Below are 21,828 nucleotides of genomic sequence, written 5' to 3'. Positions count from 1 at the left end.
ACAACAACAAAAAAAAAAACTAGTATCTTCAGATTATTTTCTTTTAATCTGAAAAGCAGACCAAAATGTTTCCGATATGCCTTGGAGAAAAAAAAAAAACCTCACATTACTGTATCCGAGGCTCCATGCCAAAATTAAAAACATTATTTTGGAGAAAAAGGGTGGTTAGCTCAGGTGGGACTCTTACTTTCAGGGTTGTGGTCTTGAGCCTTATGCTGAGCACTGGAAATAGTCTGTGAATATTTTTCTGTCTGCAAAGTGTATTGTACTCCTCAGATTTAAAATTTTTTTTACAAAAGGCAAAAAGTCTGCTTAGCTCAATTGATAGTCTGTTTGACTCTTAGGATTGTGGGTTCAAAACCCCACCTTGGGCGTTAGCTTCTGTGTCGGAATGTATTGCCTGATTTGTTATATTTTAGACTGTGCATCAGATTTAAGAACACATTTCTGGGGGAGGTTGTGAACTCGGCCGGTACAGCATGCAACAGGCTCAGAATTCTGCGTTTCAATCTCACCTGAGGTGTATCGCCCGGTTAGCTCAGTCGGTAGAGCATGAGACTCTTAATCTCAGGGTCGTGGGTTCGAGCCCCACATTGGGCGTTACCTTCTATTGAGGTGTCTTTAGTCCGGAGTGTTCTATTTAGACTCAAGACCAGATTTCAACATACATCCCCAATGGCAAAGAAGTCGGACATTGGGTGTCAGGATCCTGTACAGCACAGCTGTCAAAGTCAAGACCCGGGGGCCAGGTCGATCCCGACGAATCTTCTTATTCGGCCCGCTAAAGCAATTCAAGCATGTTAACTTCCATGATGCTTACGAAAGTCTGAACCAAAATTTCAAATTGTCATAACTATAATGTCATAGTTACAATGTTTGAACAATCCATTATTCTAAACCTTAAAACGAGTTATCCATCTATTTGTTGTTTTCTGTGTATGTAATATGTGGAGGCGGTTCGACATTTATATGGTTTCACAAAATTCAGTCATAACGGCCCTCCAAGGGAAACCGTAACAACAATGTGGCCCGCGACAAAAATGAGTTTGGCACCCCTGCTCTTGAGGGATATTTTTTTCTGCCATGAGAACCTCGGTGTATCTTCGGCTCCATGCCAAAATTAAGAAACATTATTTTGGAGAAAAAGGCTAGTGTACAGTACTCCTTCCCAGATTTAAAAACATTTTACAAACGGCAAAAAGTCTGCTTAGCTCAATTGATAGTCTTTTAGAGCTGTCGGTTCGAACCCCACCTCAGGTGTGAGTGTTTTGAATGTTTTGCCTGATGTTCGGCGTATTTCAGACTCTACACCACATTTAATAAAGCATTGAACTCACCTTTTCTTTTATCAAAAGGGACTCAGAGGATGTCCTCCACAGCCCGGTTAGCTCAGTCGGTAGAGCATGAGACTCTTAATCTCAGGGTCGTGGGTTCGACCCCCACATTGGGCGTCAGGTTCACTTGAGGTGTCTTTTGTCTGGTGATAACATTAGCAGACTACAGAGCAGAGTATGCAAAGCCTGGTTAACTCACTCGGTCGAGCATGACACTTTGACACCTGCGTTGGGTATTTGACCCTGCTGAGGAATAGTTTTCCACCATGTCAAATTAGGTGTATCCTTCAATCCGTACCAGGTTTGAAAACGTACTTCCTGGAGCCCAATCCGGGTGAACTCAGTCAATACAACATGGGGGTCCTAATCTGAGTGTTTTGTGTTCAAGCCCCAGATGGGTTGTTGCTGATTTGTTGTTTCTGGAATGTGTATCTAACTGGTAAACCTTGGTACGAACACGTAGCTCTCATTTTCAAAAAGGTTTGTGACCCTAGGTTGAAAGCTAGCGCTGCAGGCGCGGCAGCGGGTTACGCTAACGGTAGCATGTACTGTTGTCATGTGCTTTGCTCCGAGTACTTCAGCTTTTCTCGCACATTCCACAAACATGCAGGTTCACTGATGACTCAAAATTGTCCTTTTGGTGAAAATGAAGATGTGAATTGTGGTTTGCCTCGATATGGTCACGTGGGTGGAATTGCCACCACAGCTTCATTGAAACCAAACATCAAGACATTTCCAGGAGGGAGAAAATACAATCATGGTCTCTGCTTCACTGGCCAAGAGATGATTTGCTGCAGGGTGCTTGGCCGTGATCATTAGTCGCGTTGGCACCGAGCTGGTCGTCCTGATTCCTCCTGGCGTTGGCCTTCAAAACGGCGGAGAAGGATTCCCGCTGGCTCCTGCCGAGGATCTTGCGAGCCAGTAGGCCGCAGGTTTTCCTGTACTGGTGGCGGAGCAGCGAATAGACGAAGGGGTCGCTGGCCGCTTTGCCGTACACCAAACATTTGGACAGCGCCCCCCAGTGAGCATTGATGTGCTCCGGGGAGAAGAGCTCGAGCAATCTGTCTCAAAGAGAACAAGAGAAGATTTATTATACCTGATAAATAATGAAGCCGTTTTTGTCACAGTTGATCAATTGACAAACATTCTGTCCATTGAGAACTCTCAGCTCATTAGCAGGGCGCTAATCTTACTCATTCTATGCAGAGGATCAAGAACATGTAAATGGCCTAGTTTGACAAAATAAGCAGTTCAAAGTACAGCTTTCTGCTTTCAGGTGTCTACTCATTCTATGCAGAGGATCAAGAACATGTAAATAGCCTAGTTTGACAAAATAAGCAGTTCACAAGGACAGCTTTCTGCTTTCAGGTGTTGGCAGTAAAACGAAAAAAAAATAGTCAAGCACAGAGAGTAGAAAAAAAATCGACTTAAGGAACGTAACCACGTATCGATATAGGACTCTGATATTTCCTCCAACGGGAGGAATTTAATTAGAGTGGAAGAGCCTCCGCGTGACGAACATTCCATTGAAATGTCACGACAACGTCTGCAAATGTCAAGCCGCCGATGCCCGAATGCATCCGATTGTGTTCAAGCGAGACGAACAAGCAAATGCATTGTTTGGTGGCTAATCTGTCCTCTTAATTACGCAGATCTCCTCCATTCTGTCAGACGGCTATTTCCATCCCACCGAATCTAACAGCTTGCGACAGGTCTCCGGCGCTAATGCACGCGGCCAAATACTAATGAGAGCTACCGAGAGTGGCGCTGACTCATTTGCTTCTTTCATCTCGCCGACGAGGATTAAGCGTGCTCGCAGGATCGATGGGCGGCGAGAGCGAAATCTTATTGCCACCATGACGCGGATCAAGTATCCGCACAATAAGAAGGAGTGACTCTCAGATTCAATTCAAGTCCAGTAAAGTGCCGTTCTCATGGCGGTAATTGGCGATTGGCGTTATTGGTTCATCGGTCACTCGAAAGTCAGAATTTAGAATTGAGCAGTGAAAGTATTAGTGCCACAACAGACAGTATTTAGGCTTACTGGATGTCGATGTAGCTCAATTAAGAGCAAGAAGAATAGGCAGAGAAGGTCCCCAATGAAGTAATAGTCGATACCACAGTTGAATATATCCCAGGGAGTATTGATGTGTGCTCTGTTTAGATCTGTGACTGTTCCACATGTGTTCAAATTGCAGGTGTTTGAAGATTTTTAATTTCCTGAGCATTTATGCTAATTTCCATAAGACCATATATGGAATTTCACATAATGGGTTAGCGTTAGGCGGCCCGGTGATCCAGCGGTTAGCGCGTTGGCCTCACAGTGCAGAGGTGATTGTGACCGCGGATGGTTGTTCGTCTCTGTGTGCTCTGCGATTGGCTGGCAACCGGTTCAGGGTGTCCCCCGCGACCCTTGCGAGGATAAGCGGGTCGGAAAATGGATGGATGGATCTAGTCCTTCTGCTTTAAAATAAGTCTTGAGAGAGATAAATATGGATCCTGGTTCACATATTATTCCCATTAATAAACTCCAACCATCTTATAAGGAGAACGCCCTCCAATCTTGGTTTCATGAAATTCTGACCACAGCAATTGGGCCAAAGTTGCGGCAAGTTCTGCTGCTCACCTGGTAACGACGTACGGGGTGAAGCACAGCACAAACGTGCCGATGAACGTGCTGATCTTGTTGGTGGAGCGCTGCCTCCTTTGCTTCTGCTCGTCCAGGCACTTCTGGCGAACACTGCGGAGGACATCGGGTGATGAAGCAAAGCATGCTGGGAAATAGCAGATGACATCAGATATCCAAAAGGCTGGAGAGGAATACACATTCTGAAGTACTTTCTTTGGCGTGTGCTTGATTTCTACTTAATTTTTCAAATCGTTGGCCAATGCATGTAGATGGTGATGAAACTTTTTACACATGGCAAAAAATACTTGGGACAGCTTCATAAGCCACGTTAAAAATACAGTCGCGTAGTAGGCCAAGGTGTTCATTAAGATTGTATTCCGAAAAGTACATTTGATATTCGAATAAGCCACTGTAACATTATGCAGTTTGTATTGTGGGGTTTCCGACAAGGGTTAGACTTTCAAATAAGGATATCGAAGTTGGCATCGGGGTTTAAAATAGGGTTTCAAAGTAGATTTTGAGTTTTAAGTAGGGTGACAATTTATAACAGTGTCAGAATGTGTGACCTCAGGTTTTTTGCTGCCCATTAAAATTTTTTTGGGGGGGACGAGAGTGAGTGAAAGCACCTTCTCCCCCAAGAGCAGCTCCTCCGCCCACTACACCACCACCACAGCCCCCCCCCCTTTTGTACGCCCACTGATACAGACAGATTTTAAAGCAATGTAATTTCCTCTCCTTAATGCAAAAGATAAGAGAGGAAGAAGAAGACGATGATGAATTCCGGTGGGAAGTGCTCTCCACCTGGGATGAATGTCGACGAGCAGCAGCAGCGTCTGCATGGTGATGACGTCGATGCGCTTGCAGTGGAACCTCGCCACCCGGAGCACTTTCAAGTAGGTCACGCACATGGCCACCAGCGCGAGCAGAAAGCTGAGCGCGTGCAGGGCCACGGTGAAGACCAAGAAGTGCAGTCCGCCCCCCTTGGCCCTGGCGCCGCGTAGGGTGCACGACGCGTACAGCTGGTGGTAGCCCACCCACGAGCGGCAGGAGGCGGCTGCGGAGAAGCACAGCGAGTGCGCCCACGTGTAGCCCACCGCCGCCGCCGCGTCCCGGCGCCGCACCCTGGAGTGGTAACTGAGCGGGAAGACCACCGCCACCCATCGGTCGATGCTGAGCGCCGCCATGGTCAGCATGGAGTTGGTGGTGAGGAAGGTGTCCAGGAAGCCCACCGTCTGGCACAGAGCCCCTCCTCCGCGCTGCTGCCGGCCGGATGTGAGGAGCCCCGCGAGGGTGAGGGGCATGTTGGAGACGCTCTGCAACAGGTTGCAGAAGGTCAAGTTGAGGATGAAGAGAGCGGGGGCTTCCTTGCGGATCTCCGCGTTGTGCACGAAGCAGATCAGCACCAGAAGGTTGGACAGCAGCGACACCGCGATGATAACCAGCAGCAACGCGGCGCACGCCACGTCCGCGTCGTGCATGGTGCCGAGTCCTCGGGTCAGCCGAAGCTCGCCGCGGGTTGCCGCAGACTCAACACGCGCATCGTGCGAACTGAACTCCCAAGAATGTGCTGGCTGTTGCTTCCCAAGCTTTGACTGGATCCCGCCGGCTCATGCGCAAATACGCATCAACGCAAAACGCATCCTCCAGAAAAAAAAGGGGTGGGGGTGGTGAGCGGGGATGTAGTCCAAGCTTCTCTTTCTGCGAGTGACTGAGTGTGTCATCGTGCTCGTCTTTTCCGTCGGCGCATCAGAGGACTGAGCACCCCACCCCCTTGTGTTTAAAAATAGACCCATTTGGCATGGGAAAAATAGCAAACGCACGGTTGCGTGGTTGCGTTCTGATGTCACGGAGAACGTCACCCAAACACCGACGCCATAGTGATCGATCGAGATGTGCTTTGAGAACTTTTCTCCCCACACTCAAATGAATAACTTCACATTTCTTTTGTTTTTGCAAAACTCCGAAAGGCGTGCTGGCCCCGTGGGAGGGATGCTTTTCTGCAATATTCCCTTGCGTTGAAGAAAACTGGGGCGGCACCCCGTTCTTTCTTTCCTTTTTTCTTTTTTAATTTATTTAAAGGACATTGTAAACCGCCCCATTGACATGTAAAATGCCAAGTTTTTGTTGACCGGACTAGATGGTTAAAATCATTTTGGTAATTTCAATAAAATTCTTGATCATGCATGTTAAAATATTTTCAGAAATAATACTCAGACATTATAATATAGAGTATCATTGTCTTTTTTTCCCTAAAAAGAGCAATATGCATAAGGCAAATATTTCACTAAAATGGAAAACAATTTTGAGATATTGAATAACTATAAAGGAATGCAAAATTGAATACCGAAAAAGAAAATCAACACAACTATCCCTGCTTATTCGGTATAACTGTCACTTTAAATTTAAAATGTTTTTTTTTAATTCCAAAAACATTTTAATCATGAATATAACGCATTGCTTTCTCATGGCAGTGTTTGCAGTGTCTATCTCGATTGCAATGACATTTATATCAGTTAAATAGTTTCATGGTTGTTGAGATGCCAATATATACTGTAATATATACTGTATACGGTAGCTACAGTACATATTTCCACCTCTAAAACAAAGGTGTGGCATATTGGGTGGTATTGGTTTGACGCGGCCCTTCCAAAACAAAACTTCAGAAAAAATGCTATAAATAGCACACACACCAAAAAAATCTAGTTGCATCCCAGTTCTTCATCAAATTAAACTGGCCCTCACAGGACTGAGGGAAAACGGTTCCCCAGCCCTGCGTGAGGGTGGCCAAATATGGTTCCTAGCACCATAAAAGGTTAAAATGCCTCTCCGCTTGAGCTCAAAGCACAGTTTCATCTCAGTGTGACCGACCCCATTAGTGTGGTCTGTAATATGCCGTCTGTGTCACTTTGAATTCATCACAGACGTCTGCATCGACTGCGTTGGTGGCGCAGCCTTTGGCATTGGCAGTGCAGTTCTCGTATCGTACTTTGAGGGGTGGGGGCATGGTACATTTTCACGGGCGCGAGACGTAAAGCCATTGTGATGGGTTGTGTGGGTGTTTGCCAGCAACACCCGAGCACATGTGACCATGGCGACCAACTTCGCTGAGATCTCTCCCTACTGTACAGTTTGTATCATTGGGAATCACATTGCACCCGCTGTGAGATGCTCACGTGTTTTTTTTTTTCTCGCCTCCAGATGAAAGCTGGCCAACAGCATCCAAAGTAGAAATTGCGATTGTTTTTGCTGAGGGATGTATGAAAGGATGAATTGAGAACAATGGGTGGTAAAGGCATCACAACATTTTGTGAACCTTGCTTATTTGCAAAGTCGCATAATCCTGGTCACCACCTCTTCCACCTTGTGTGTTTCAACATGATTGGTCAATAAAGCTGATTCTGATTTTTGGGAACGTGTCACTGATTATTCACTGTAAATCTTGTCCGTTTGCTGTTTTTGCGCTCAGGCTAAAAAAATAAAATCATTGATTTGGGGCTATCTGGTGGAATCTTGGTTTTGTATTTATGTGCCTGTATTCCTTAACATTTATTTCCTTAACATTTTTTTTTTTAATGTAAATGCCAAAAGGTGAGTTAATGACTTAATATTATTTGTGTAAAGTACCGCTCTGCACATTTGTTTGCCTATGTGTGATGTCATAGCTAATACAATGGATGAGCCTCATGTGAACATTTGGTTGTGTTGAATAATTTAACATCTAAATAGATTTTATCAATGTAACATGGGTTCATGATTGTGTGCATGCTGGATGTGTGGCATTGACCCTTTGTGATTTTTTTTGCATTTTAAGTGATATGCCACCATCTACATGAAAAAAAGAAAAAAAACATTTTAGGGAATACATCACTAATTTGCAGATTTTGTGATTATTTGAAGTGATTGTTTTATACATTTTGAGGCTTATTTTGTTGCTCTGCCATTTCATGTGCATGTTTTTTGTTTTTATGGAAACAAATGGTCAAAATCACACCATCCATTTATTGTTAAAGCTGGGCAGACCGACCAAAAAACGATGTTGTCATCTAAAGCAAAGGACTGATAATTGAACATCTATGTCGTTCATTTTTACAGACTACCGAGTGTCCATGATGTGAGGCCTGCCCGAACATGGCCATTATGTTAGCCAAATAGCATCTTCTTGTTTAATCAGAATCCTTCAGTGAGGACCGATTAGTCTCATTTAACACTGTCACAAATGAATGTGAATCTAGTGTTCCATTTTTGGCTCTGATTAGTTTCAGGAGTGAAATTAAAAGCTGTATTTTTTTAATTGAAGGAAATTTCACACTGTCCACTTGCAAGGATAAAAGTAATCAGTCCATTCATTTTAACGGCATTGTCACATACTTCAGCTGTCTCGACAGCGATACATTATCCCCTTTGACAAATTGGGAATGGAACATATTTTCATATTTTAATGAATTCCACAGAGACTTAAAAAAAAAATCTCTGACCTTTACACAGTGAAGGAACAGACATGGTGATGAAGTGCTACTTTATTTATGAGGGGACTCTTGGTGAAACATGACAGCAGGTACTCGTAGTAAAACCCAACAATTCACAAATCACCAATGAGTCGCACTTACCAACGCACATTTATTTTCTTCCAAACACAATTTGTTACGGCGGCCCCGTGGTCCACTGGTTAGCGTGTTGGCCTCATGGTGCAGAGGTCGTGGTTTCGGTCCCGGCTCCGGTCTTCCTGTGTGGAGTTTGCGTGTTCTCCCCGTGCCTGCGTGGGTTTTCTCCGGGTACTCTGGTTTCCTCCCACGTTCCAAAAACATGCATGGCAGGCTGATTGAACACTCTAAATTGTCCCTAGTTGGGATTGGGAGTGTGAGCGCTGATGGTTGTTTGTCTGCATGTGCTCTGCGATTGGCTGGCAACCGGTTCAGGGTGTCCTCCGCCTTCTGCCCGAGGACAGCTGGGATTGGCTCCAGCACCCCCCGCGACCCTGGTGAGGAAAAGCGGATCAGAAAATGGATTAATGGATGGACGATTTGTTACAGCGTTTGTTGTGTGGGGGCAATCTTTTGGAGACGCACCAGTTGTTGATTTCATTTGTTCCCACTGCAAAGTACTCGACCAATCCAAAAATGATTTAAAACGTCACATATCTGTAGGTTGGTCCGTTGAGTCACTCGCGAAACTTGAGCGTTTTGTCATGCCCATATTTTGCTTTGTGCTGTATTTACATTATTCTGGCTGCAACTTGACGTCTTTAACTATGTATGTATGTTATGTACACTATATATGTCACGTAACTCACCATAATAAATAAATACGGAAATCAACGGTCACTCGCTGAACTTTGTTCTGGGAGGTGTGGTGGTGGTGGGTGAAACAATTTTTTTAAGAAGCAATTGTTTCCATGATATGACGTCACAAGTATCCATGCCAGTCTGCTGTTTAGCTCCCCGAACAACAGGTGGTCCGTTGCTAGCATTAGCATTGAGTTGAACGGAGCGAAAACGTTTTTTTTTTTTGTCCCTATACGCCAAACTAACGTCACACTGGTGAGAAATAGTTCACTTCTAACGTTTTCGAGTCTCATTTAAACGTGTGGAAACTGTTCAATTAACTGAGCTACCTAATGTCTGTATCGTCATGTTAGTTGTGGGGTGAAATGCACGACGTTGTAACCATGCAACCATTCTTGCCAGAACAAATGGCTTCTATTCTGTTTTCCTCGCATATAATCTAATTTTATTTGAACTGTTATTCTAATCTGGTCTGTTAAAGCAATTAACAAGACTGTAGTTTATCGAAGTACTGTAATTTAGTGTTAATCTCCATGAAAGTGTATTTTAAGATGCATGTAATTACTGGGCTGGAAAATTCTGAAAGTGTTAAATTGTTCAAGTTATTGTTTCGTTAAATTGCCATTGCCTATTACAGTATATATTTTCTTGTCATTATTGTTCCCTCTGGTATCTTATCCTGTTATGTCATCTCCCATTGGGTTGTATTTGACAGATAATATCCCAAAATGTCCGCTATTATTTCCCATTATTTCTCATTTTGTCCGACAGAGTCCCATTTGTGCCACAATATACTTTAATATCCACAGTTATGTCCCATGATGCTCTATTTTGTTCCATCATGCCCCATGTTGTCCCTTATTGTTACTTATGTCCATTTTGTGCTATACTGTCCCATAATGTCTGATACTATGTCACATTCTGTCCAAAATTGTATCTCATTATGTCCTATTTGTCTCATACTGCTCTTTTATGTCATTTCCTATGACACTACATTTTTTTCTCTTCATGTCCCCTAAAGTCGCTTTTGTCCATTTTGTCCATATTGTCCCATAATTGTGTCATATCCTCAACTCAACTTTATTTACTGAGCACTTTAAAACAACCATAGCTGCATACAAAGTGCTGTACTGGACATAAAGTAAAAACTGGCATGTAAAAACAAAACCGTTAAAATATTTTGAACAATTTTAACATAAAGACAAACACTAAAATATTGCGAGTCAAAACACAAAGACAAAGTTCGTCAGACCCTTCTGCGCTCTATGACACGAAAAAAAAGGGAAATGACGTATAAATATGTCATGGATAGGCGGTCGTAGTGGCTTTTCTTGGTGTATTTATACGTCACAGGGGAATAAAAGAGTTAAGATGACTTTTAAAGATGGGAACAATTTCCATTTGATTTATTTTATAATCATGAAGATGTATTTATTAATGTGTTGGAAAATCCCACAAGTGTTCGTCTGTGCTTCATCATCTTTATTACGATGAGTGTTTCTAAAAAGCCCCTAAATGCAAATTCTCATCAAGGAAAGAGGAGCAAGTTAGTCAGCGAAATGTCCTCGTGTGTGGGACCAAAACAAACGCATTAGTCGAGAGCGAGCGGCCATGGATGACTCACGCCCGTGGCTCGATGAAAACACGCCTGGCCGCAGACCCAACTGGCTGTCCTCTCTTATTATTATTTGTACCTTGCGCGGTCGTCTCCCGTCTGTAGGCGAAACTTTACATGTACATACATATGTACATTACATGGTCTGCGTGCTTGTCCATGTCATGATTCATAAGTTCACATGTTGGCCGGCGTGGTGACACACACAACTACACTCGTGAACATGCCGGTCGTGTTTCTGCATTTGATTCTCTGGAGGGGATGTTGTAACTGCGCAGCCGGTGAAGGTCAAACGGCAGCCGAGAGTGGATTTATGTAATTCAATGACATTTTTTTATTGGCCAAGGAACAAGCCAAATGCAAGCGCAAGTCTAATCTGCTGGTTTTGGAGTGGAATCTCCGAAGTCTGACGGCCAAAAGTCTGACAAAAAATATTTGGAAAAATAGGACAACGTAAAAAGCGGATGGAAAAAGTCGACACACCACTGTTCATTTGACATGTTTGTGACCCGTAACGCGTCGGACTGACTCAATTGGAGTAAATTAGAAAATTCAAACTGGTATCAAATGGGAGTCAGCACACGCCGGCCACCCTTTGAAGCCTCAGATTCACCCCCAATGAAATTCAGCTGTTCAAGTAATTTTCGTGAAATCTCTTTTTCTCTCTCCACCTGCAGCCTCAAGGTTTTGTGCTCACCCTGATTGGCATTTGGAAAACTGCTTATGATTCCCCCCGCGTTCAAACAGGCTCTTTTTCCAGTTGTACACGGTTCGCTTCACAATCAGACGGTAAGAAAACTAAAGGAAATTTGCCTCTGCTTTTGTGAAACAGGAATAACAGCATTAATGACATTTAGAAGGAAACATTAGCATCTACGATATTGTCTTTTAAAGAATGGTTAAACCATATCGATATTTGACTAGATTTTTTTTTTTTTTTTTGCATTTATTTTTGTCTTTTCAATTTCACTTTGATTGATCCAGGCGAAGCATTTACTTTGTTCAATTTAAAATGATTATCACAAATCACCTCCATGAAAGAGCGGCGTATTAGCTTCAAAATATGACATTTGCAAACATCTGCTTTGACTTGACCACAAATGGAGTCCTGGAAAGACGTGAGCGTGAAGCTTGAAGTCAGCAGCTGAAGACTTTTGATCAGGTGTCTCCCTCTAGCGGGCAGCATTGGTACAAACGTGCAGGCGGTCTTGGGTACTGTATTGCACCACTCTCTCTCTCTCTCTCTGTGTCTCTGTCTCTGTCTCTGTCTCTGTCTCTGTCTCTCTCTGTCTCTGTCTCTGTCTCTCTCTGTCTCTGTCTCTGTCTCTCTCTGTCTCTGTCTCTGTCTCTCTCTGTCTCTGTCTCTGTCTCTCTCTGTCTCTGTCTCTGTCTCTGTCTCTCTGTGTCTGTCTCTGTCTCTGTGTGTCTGTCTGTGGCCAAGTCCAGTTTCAAGCGGTCACTAGTGTTGTGCTGTGGGAGCTGTCAGCACACATTAGCGCTGGCGTGTCATTCAAGTCGTGCCCGGGACAGCCATGAGCAGTGAAAAGAACATCTGCCCTGCCTCCAGGCCACAACAAGTCAACTTTGTTGGTGAGGCAGTAGTAGCCCCTTAAGGTTAAATTTGCTTTCGTCTTTTTTTTTTTTTTTTTTTTTTTGCCTCATTAGGGAAAGTCAGGAGTCATTTTGACAGTTATACTCTCCCTCACACAAATACAATCTGTTTTCTTTCAATATGCCAACTTCATTTGCCTAAAATTACTTTTCTCCTAACATTTTCTTTGATCGTAAAATGACGTCTTGTTCTATCCTCGTGAAAAGAAACCTTTTTCTTGTGACGTGAATAACTTATTTTCTTAATATCACCACCTGAAGTGCGTCAGAGAAAATCAACTTTTATTTTCATAATTGCACCCTGTATTTAATCTTGTCATGTTGTTTTCCTTTTTAATTATGCCACCAATGTATGCAGTGGGCTCCATCTCATTTGCCGTTCGGCATTCATAAATTCCCCTTTTCACAAATGGAACCTAGAATCCGTTACGAAAAAAAAAAATTCAACTATTTGCGAGCAGAGTTTGCACAGCCTGCCCATGTACACATTAGCAGGTGAATCGCTAATAACTAGCCGGCAGCCACTGATTGAAAGCAGCAACCAATCCTGTCCCATTTACATTTAACAATGATGCTAATGCTATCGGTAGGATCGTAACTTCAAAAATGATTATGTTTACATGAAAAGGCGTACTTATTGCTCCCAATCGGTCCATTTCCTCATAGTTCACTGTGTCATTTTATCTTCTTCTACATTTGTCGTGCAGTAAAATAACACCGCTTGAAATTAATGAATGTTGATAAAATGTTGAATTACTCTCCGATTGTCTTTGTGTCTCTGGCGCAAGGCAGAGGACCGTCTCGGCCCCCCATAAATGACATGAACCGTTCGATTCGTTGTTGAATTCAAGGCCAGCCGTCTATCAGCGCTCCTTTCCGAAAGGCCTCCGCCTCTCTCTCAGCCTTTCATCCGCACGGCATTTGGGGTCAAAACCACGATAGAACCCCCTCGTTTGCCTTCCCCCTTTAATGGGATGCTTTAGCGTGCTGCCAATGGCGGTAAAAAGATAGCCGGGGCCCTTTATACCTTCTGAATGGACATATTAGCGGGTAATGTCCTTAAAGAGGATTAGCGGATGGAAAGAAAGCGCCAAAGGGACGGCCGTGGCATAAAATAGGCAGGTGATAGCAGGAACGTCAGGGGAGCTTTCGCTGCTTTGTGCGGCCTCCGGCTACGGACTGGGGATTAGCGACCCTTTGTGAATTCTGTGCCGTCTCGAGTCATTAAAATACACAAAAGGTTTATCAATACACCGTTAGCATGTCTCCACACGTGAGCACGAGAGTCATATTTTAATGTTGAGCTAAGCAGTAACCAAGTGAATGGGATTCCACGAGAAGTGAAGTTGTCAAAGTCAAAAAAGTGCCAAACGCAGCCCCAATGGCCGCCCGGTTCACTTGTATCACTTCCGAGGGCCGAGGTCAAGTGTCCCAAACAAACACCAAAGTCGGTGTGTTTATTTGGATTCGCAGGTAATCTGCTTAGCACCCCAAGCACCTTCCGAAACAAGCGAGGCAACCTTTGATGAAATGGAAAAGCTGTTAAGAGTTGCTATGGCAACATGAACAAAGGAACGCTGAAGTAAAATGTTGTAGAATGCACTCGAAAGGTTGAAAGCAAGACATTCACAAAAGAAAAAGATGAATTCTCCATTCTTTTGGAAAATTGAGGATATTTTCCCACTGGTCATGCGGATTTTTGTCCATTTCGAGGTTAGCATGTTTTACAGCGCTTGAGAAATATTTTATTTGTTACATTTCTCCATTCATTTTCATCTTTTTTTAATTGTGTGAAACATGGAATTATGTGAAAAGTGGAAATTTCATTTTGACATCGGAATGTCCGGATAATTGCTCTGCCGCATGAGGAAAGTTGCCTTCTGTATTCAGGGCGGGCAATCATCGCGATTCGTTGTCAATTTTCCTTGAAACAAAACGGGGCGGGGCGCAACTAATTTGCTCTTAGAAAATTGAACTCATGTTTTATTTGCCCTCTAAGAAAAGAATCAACTCATCTGTAAATGTTCTGCACAGTCAACGGTGTCGTAAATCGATGACCCCAACCGAAACCTTGACATCATTTCACCTCAAGATGTAACGATAAACACGCTTGACTTCGAAGTCTACACAATAAGTGTTTAAAGCCACCGTAGTCCCTTTTAAGCTGTTTTGGCTGATTTGTTCACGCATTGACCACACAGAGTCAGACCGGGTCAGCGCAAAATCTGCTTTAGCTGCAATTCGTTGGAAAGGAGTCAAGTGGAGGGCAAACACCTGGTCCAAGTGACCTTTATCACGGAAACATGAAACAGATCGCGGCAAGAGAAAAGGCTTCAGCATTTTCCCAGGCAAGTGAAGTGAAGCATGGCGGCATCAAATCCCCGACCTCGAGATCTGTTCGAACATCACAATTTGCAACAGTCTTCAAATCCTTCATGAGTTTGTGTTTATGCAAAGTCCTTTACTGAGCTATCCCCCGCCAGAGCGGGCGGCACGTTGATATAAAAGGAGCCTTGTGCGCCACTTCACGCTCCATGGCCAATTGACTTCTTTCCCCCGTTAATCAAATGCCCTCTTTCCCTCATCTGTAATCTGCCATAGCATTCAAAGACGCAGGATTATCCTCGTGTTTCTGAAGGTGTTCCTTTACCGCTCATACAGGTGGTCCAGTAACACCCTGTGCATTTTCAATGTGCACCCTCTGTATCTTATAAAAAAAAAAAAAAAACGCCCAGCTGCACTCCCATCACCCCAAGAACAAATAAAAGTATTATGTCCCCCGATTCTAATCAGATTTAACAGATGGAAAGGCAATCAATCTGAAATTGGCTTGCGCAGCCTTGGAGCAGGAAATTGGGGTGGCTACATTTCGCAATTGTGAATCGGATTGCATTTAAAACCTTCTTTGTAAAACTAGATGAAGACTCCAGCAAGGCCAGAACGGTGCAAGCCTGCTTGTCGTTCGCGCTGCTACCTGCAGAGGACGCAACAACGCTTCTAACCGTCTTGCAACAACTGAAAACTGTTTTGTTTCATTGGGATCTCTCTCTCTCTCTCTCTCTCTCTCTCCCTCTCTATTTCTTCATCTCTGTCTATGTCTCCATCTGTTTATCTATCCACCCAAGGATCCACTTTGTGATCATATCCATATGGGGGAAAGATATTGTATGCATTGTTGTCCATTCCAAATGCGGGCACGCTTGCACTTGCTCACATCATTCCGCCGTGTTGACGTGATGATGCCGAGGTTAATCTGTTGGCCCATCCCGATGCCTCAGGGGGGCCACCTTATTAGAGGAAATAAGACGACGTGAGGCCGCTTGGCTCCGCGCGCATTCCTTTGTGTCTTATGCATAAGAGACCATCAGTGAGAGGAGCAATAGCATTCAGCGCATGCCCGGACAGAACAGAGCCCCGGACAAAAAGACCCTTGTGCGGGAACACGTGCGCTACTGGACAGCAAAGCAATTTTGATAGTTTATCTCAAAAACACAACGTGACCACCGTCGATGACTGACGCTCCGACTTATTTGGCTCAAGGTAGTTGAAGAAGAACCCGAAGACTTGATTGTCCAAGACCCTCCCATTGCAGGGCAGAGGTTGAAAAGATGGGGACTTGTTGAAAACGACTAATAACAGGTTGTTCAGGTCATTTTTGGGGGAGCTTGCCAAGGAAGGACTTGACTGTACGTTGAGATGAAAGGCTTTAATTGGAAATGATAAGCTGCTGACAGAGGGCGTCCGTCAGCCGGCAAACCCCGGCTATCCGTCCGCCAGTGCCGCAACAATATCCAGAGGGAGATTGGCAGATAGAAGCTGCTGTCAGCGCTCTTCATCCAACTCCGCAAAATTTTCACTGCTTGGGCTTGCTTCAAATGTGCGCCAGCGTGCTGACCATTACAGCCCATCCGATGCAAACAATCAAACAAAACAAGCATTCCTCAAGGTGACATCCAGGAAAGCAGAAATACACTCAAATAGTCCAAGCGGCGCAACAAAGACAATTGAATAGTTTTCATTCTTGGGGCCAGAAAATGGAGGATGATCCGACAGGCGTACAGTGTTTTATCAGTATATATATATTTTTTTTTATTTAAAAAAGAAGCAGCAGCACCTCAAGAATTCAATTGGCAGAAATTTGAGTCCCTGAAAGAATTGTTTTTGTTGGCCTTTTTTTGGATCCGTCCAGGCCCCTTGTATGGCGCTGAAAAGTTCCCGGCGCTTCTTATATACAAAAAGTCTTTTTAAAAAAAGTGTTTATTTATTTATTTACTTTTACCAGCAAAACGATTGAGTTTGTGAATTTGATTTTACTTTTAAAATGGGACGCTTGAAGTAGAGGTGGCTCAAAATAAATCCACCAAAACATATTGGTTCAATGAATATTTGTCCAATAAGTAAACCTTTGCCTGACTGTTGACCAGTCCAAAGCCGGCTGGGAATGGGCGGAAAAACAATAAGCAGTAGAAAATGGACGAATTGATGAAATTATATGCACGCAACCGTCGCCCAAGAACGCCATCGCAACCTTCTCATTTAAAGCCGTCATAAAAGAGCCCTCGCCTAACGTATCTCCACACAGACAGATGTCAAGAGATTCCAGCTTTTAAATGGGAGCCACTCACCATCAGAGGGCCACCATTTAATTATGACACACAGGAAATTATCCCGGGAACGGGCCCAGCGTTGATAAGAAAGTCAAAGCCCTCTGGATGACAGCTATGGAAACCTGAGAAGCCCGCACCAAAGTGAGGGTTGGAGGCCCGTGACAGGGCGCCTGACAATCTGATTGGACTGTCATCCCCGGGTCATAATGAATATATTTATCAAATTCATAACTGAAAGGAAAATCTCAGTACCATCGGCGCTATTGTAAAAAGAGGTTTGGCTAAGCCCCGGAGGTGAACAGTGGCCAAATTCATGCGGCGGCCGCTTTCCCTTGTGGCTAATAATGCTGCTGTCAGTATAATACACTAAAAGGGGGTGGGGGGGGTTGCCTCCCTTGGAGGCCATGACAGATAAATTGCCTCCCCTCCTGCACAGACCCAAGCACAATTTAAAGGAAGAAAAGAAATATGTAGCGGCGCGCTGACAACCGCAGCCTCAGCCTTTGCAAATGAATGCCCGCTATTGTGGAAACGTCGCATGAAACGTCAACAACCTTGACATCACGGCGTACAACTCACCGGTTCAAAGGTTTTGCATTGAAGTCGTTCGCGGCTACGATCTTCAACCTGAATTTCTTTTTCTACTTTTTGCTTGTTCAGATTCTCATTTGGACGACATTGCACTTGTGACCCGGGGACCGCAGGCCTTTCCGTCGCCTCTGCAGGTGGAAGGCCGCAGCGGGGGATACTTTTATCAGGCATTCCAGCGAGTACAAAACAGGAAGGAGGAGAAGCCGAATTGTAAAGGTAACACAATCATCCACTAAAGTAGTCACAGGAGTATCGCTTTCTTTAAGCCGCGCTGAGCGCGGCACAAGATTAAGATGCGGATTACCGAACTTTCACCTTGTGTCTCATAGAGGATGCTATATGTTTTTATTTTTATTTTTTGCAAACAGTAAGACACCTTGCCATACCGCCACCCGCTCTTGTCACTAATGTCGTGTGCTTGGACATGAAAGGACGGAAAATAAACTAGGACGACTGTTTTTGGAGTTGGCTAAGGGTCACCTCACCCCGATGCACAATCTTTTTTCAAAGCGGGACTATTGAGAGGGTGCTTCCTCCTTCCCTGGAATCCAACCCTGTGGGCCAGACGTCACCTTTGACTCTTGTACTTGACCTCCTACCCTGGACTTTGCGGAGGTCGAGACATGTTCAGACTGTGTTGCGCAGCTCCGCTTGACCGCTTTCAAACGGAGATCTGACTGAATCACTAACCGGTGACAGGACTACGAATACAAGGTGCGCAGGATTTACGACGGATTTCAAGCACTATAGTGACAACCCAAATTTTCACCTGATTCGGAATGCGCCAAAGTTTTTTCACTGAACTGTGATGATGCAATAATGAAGTCTTAATGAGAGTAAATATTGACTTTTGTGAAAAGATATAGTTTACACACAGCAGTAACTTTGTTGCTGGTAATTTTGGCTTTCGTGACGTCTCAAGCATCTAAACAGTCGTTTTCTTCTGTAAAATACCAACACCAACAATTAAACTGAGCTTTTGATGGCAAAATAATGAATTCACAATGATTCACCAATCAATTCAATCACCGTGACAGTTTTATATTTGACAAACTTTAGAAACTATTTGGCGCTATTTAGTTGTAGTTGTATTTAGTAGTGTGTGTGCATGCATGCATGCCATACATGTGTTTATACTGCCATCTGCTGCACATAGTTACTGTTTTTTTTTCTTCTTTGTTTACTTTCCCAGCGGCTTAATGATCAAACCACAGTTTTCCAAGACTTTTCTCCCCCCATTCCCATTAAAAAAAAAAAAAAAAAAGTTCATTTGTCTATATTTTTACATTGGCCTAACCGATAAGACCAAAACATTGATGTCGAATGCATCTGATAGTGTTTATTATGAAATGGTATTGCTTGTTTGTTAAAAAAAAAAGACTGCATATTAAATCGCAATATTGAGTGAAAAAACACAATTAGATGATTTTTCAAAGTCATTCGGCCTTGGCCTGCATCATGTGTCAGCTGACAATGACTTTTTGTTTTCCACTTCACTCATTCTCCCGGAGACCCTGCACCGACTGCTGCTCTGGAAGTTCCCATCCCTCCATGTGTGCTTTGTGTCCTCCCTCTTGAGGTCCATGTTCCATAGGGGCAAAGCGTGTTTGTATTTCCAGGTCTTTCGAGATCCTGCCCACGATCCACCTGCCCACCCGAGTCCTTTTTGAACACAAGCGTTCTGCTTTCCACTTTGCAGGTGGAAAAGCGGTTGAAGAGATAGATTGAGGGTAAGTAGGGGCGAGGCCACCCCTCCCTCACATTTCCCTCTCATTTCCCCTCACCTATAGTGCCCCCCTCCCTTGTCACCCACTCTCTCCCGAAGCGTTTTGCCTCTGTGAACACACACAAGGTGTCCATTCATGCCACATGGCCCTACAACTGTGCCGCTCCGTCCACCGCCTCCCTCCGCCGTCTCCAGCTGAGGCAATTCAACTCGGGCCAGCAGCAGGGACCTTTAATCTAACAGAATGTAGCAGGCACCTGAACTACTTAACCGCTGTGCTTGTTCAAGGGGGGTGGGTACCGAGGCTAAGGTAACTGACGGTGTAACAAAAAGCCCCGAACTTTATCCCCGGCCAGGATGAGTACATTTCCTTTCTGTTGTTCCCCACAAAGGCCAGCGGGCACAAATGGGCCGCTATCTGTGTCACCGGGAAGTGGAGAGCAATTTGTTTCTATTAAACAGGAGCATCCTCATCTTCCCCCGACTGACGCCCCAACTCTGAGCCCGTATTGCTCCAGAGGTCCTTTGTGCTGCCACTCAGTAGTTTCAGCTTCAGCTCGTCTGCTCGTCCTGACCAAAGGCATGCTAAGATGAGTCATTTATCAGGCCCATTGAGCTATATTGACAAGTCAAAATTGGATAAGAGCAGCATTTTTAAAGCAAAATTCAATGAAATCTGGCCGCACCTGTTAAGACGCAAAGCGTGTACTGCTACTCTATAGCACCTTGTGCTTTCTTTTCTGAGACAGATGGATTTTCCTCAAGTCCAGCAGAGGGCAGGAATACAGCATTGATCCTTTTTATTTCAAGCACACGAATTCATTTGCAAGTAGATACATTCAACCTGCTGGTCATCACCTTTTTTTTTCCAATAAAGATTCAGCTGGCACAATATTTTAAAATATATTTTTAAATAATAATTGCAATGGTGATAATAAAAATAATAATAATAATAAAAATAATAATAATAATACAAAAATAATTTCCCTCGCACATTCCAAAACATCCATGCTAGCTTAATGGAACAAAACTTGTCCTTCGGTGTGACTGGATGTCAAGAATTAAACAATTTGTGCATCATGATTTAATGCTTGAACTCAATTAATTGTGCTGCTCCTTCTGGCGTGCCCGCCTTGGCCACTAGGAGGCAGTAAAATACAGTCATATAGCCACAAATGAAGAACAATTGTTTTATCACAAGCTTTCTGATATTTGATTGTCAGTGCAAACTGTACAGAAATATTATAAAAAGTGAAAATATCAACCAATTAATTCATTAAAATTAATTACATTATGAGTTTCTCACTAAATACAGTATATATATTTGTCAGAATTTTAATATATGCATACATTTTAATGTCTTTCCATATAACATTGGGAAAATATTAAAAATATAGTACACATTTATTTTGTGTAGTTTATTTATTGACCCATTAAAATATAAATATTTAAAAAAATATTCATGCTTTGATGAAAAGCAATTTTGGGGGAATTATAAATCCTGCAATATAATGAAAGAATTATGTAGATTGCAATTGACAGAAAAAAAAAAAAAGAACCCCCTTCCTATCCTTGACTCCATGACTAAATTAGTATTTGGACACGTATGGTTCAATTCATTTACCTAATGAGCACCCCTAAATTGGTTGATGGCGAGGCACCCCACCTTTTCCTCTTCAGCAGTCCTTCCATGTCTTCACATTTTTCTCCCTTATCCCATTTTGGTTTCGGCCACTCCCCCCCTTTCTTTGTATTGATGTCCTGGGACCCCATCTGGGTCCTTTGGAGGCGTGAAATGCACAGTAATTATTAGTAATCATCACACACCATCAGAAACGGATCCTAGTGCTGTAATTACATGATAAATGTCTGCCTAACACATGCCCTCTATTTAGCAGCCCCCCGGAGACCGCGGATAATAGACAGCTAACAGGGATCCACAGAGAAGGCCTTTCAGTGTTCGCCGGGCCCCATTGTCTACACGCCAATACACCCTCACACGCCGTTTGGCAACAACGGAGACCCCAATCAATCCCCCTCTGCTGCCCCGCCCTCTTTCCCCTCACTAGTCTGCTGACCCTTTCCTCTTAACACACACAAAAAATCGTGGGTCACTGCTAAGCAGACGGCAAGTCAATCATTGGCGCTACACTGAAGTGCTAATGGCTGGCAAGCCATTTCACCGCAGAAAAGGGGGAAATTGTTCAGCTATTTATCAGGTTATGGTAACTTGGGAAAAAAAATTGCTGTGCCTTGTGATATGATAATTGTTGCAATTATTCCAATAATTACTATCAGGGCTTTTTTTTTTCTCTTTTCCCAGAGCGCAGTTCCCATCAGAATTGAGTCATGGCACGTACGCTGAGCTCAAAGGACATGCTTTGTTGGCTCGCCGGAACGCCAAGATTGCTCAACTGTGCTGGTACGCTTATT

General features: G+C 43.7%; 1 protein-coding gene, 1 long non-coding RNA gene and 2 other non-coding genes across 4 annotated transcripts; 3 read left to right on the top strand and 1 right to left on the bottom strand.

The window, feature by feature from the left end:
- Positions 1-527: 527 nt before the first annotated feature.
- trnak-cuu (transfer RNA lysine (anticodon CUU)) lies at positions 528-600 on the top strand. Its single transcript has one exon. It is a non-coding gene; the product is annotated as a tRNA-Lys (tRNA).
- Positions 601-1,002: 402 nt separating this feature from the next.
- LOC109509972 (G-protein coupled receptor 26-like) lies at positions 1,003-5,928 on the bottom strand. Its single transcript, XM_019859943.1, has 3 exons — positions 4,765-5,928; positions 3,961-4,074; positions 1,003-2,395 (listed from the first exon to the last, which is right to left on the bottom strand). The coding sequence occupies exons 1-3, from the start codon at positions 5,439-5,441 to the stop codon at positions 2,104-2,106; spliced, it is 1,083 nt and encodes a 360-aa protein (XP_019715502.1). The 5' UTR covers positions 5,442-5,928; the 3' UTR covers positions 1,003-2,103.
- trnak-cuu (transfer RNA lysine (anticodon CUU)) lies at positions 1,379-1,451 on the top strand. The gene has a single exon. It is a non-coding gene; the product is annotated as a tRNA-Lys (tRNA).
- Positions 5,929-11,561: 5,633 nt separating the features above from the next.
- On the top strand, positions 11,562-21,817 carry LOC109510026 (uncharacterized). The gene is made up of 3 exons (XR_002167042.1): positions 11,562-11,649; positions 17,739-17,885; positions 21,719-21,817. It is a non-coding gene; the product is annotated as an uncharacterized LOC109510026 (long non-coding RNA).
- Positions 21,818-21,828: the final 11 nt, after the last annotated feature.

This window comes from Hippocampus comes, unplaced genomic scaffold, assembly GCF_001891065.2.
Source record: "Hippocampus comes isolate QL1 unplaced genomic scaffold, H_comes_QL1_v1.1 scaffold39, whole genome shotgun sequence".
Lineage (NCBI taxonomy): Eukaryota > Metazoa > Chordata > Actinopteri > Syngnathiformes > Syngnathidae > Hippocampus > Hippocampus comes.
Note: the sequence above shows the minus strand (reverse complement) of the source record. Positions and strands in the feature narration are given on the sequence as shown.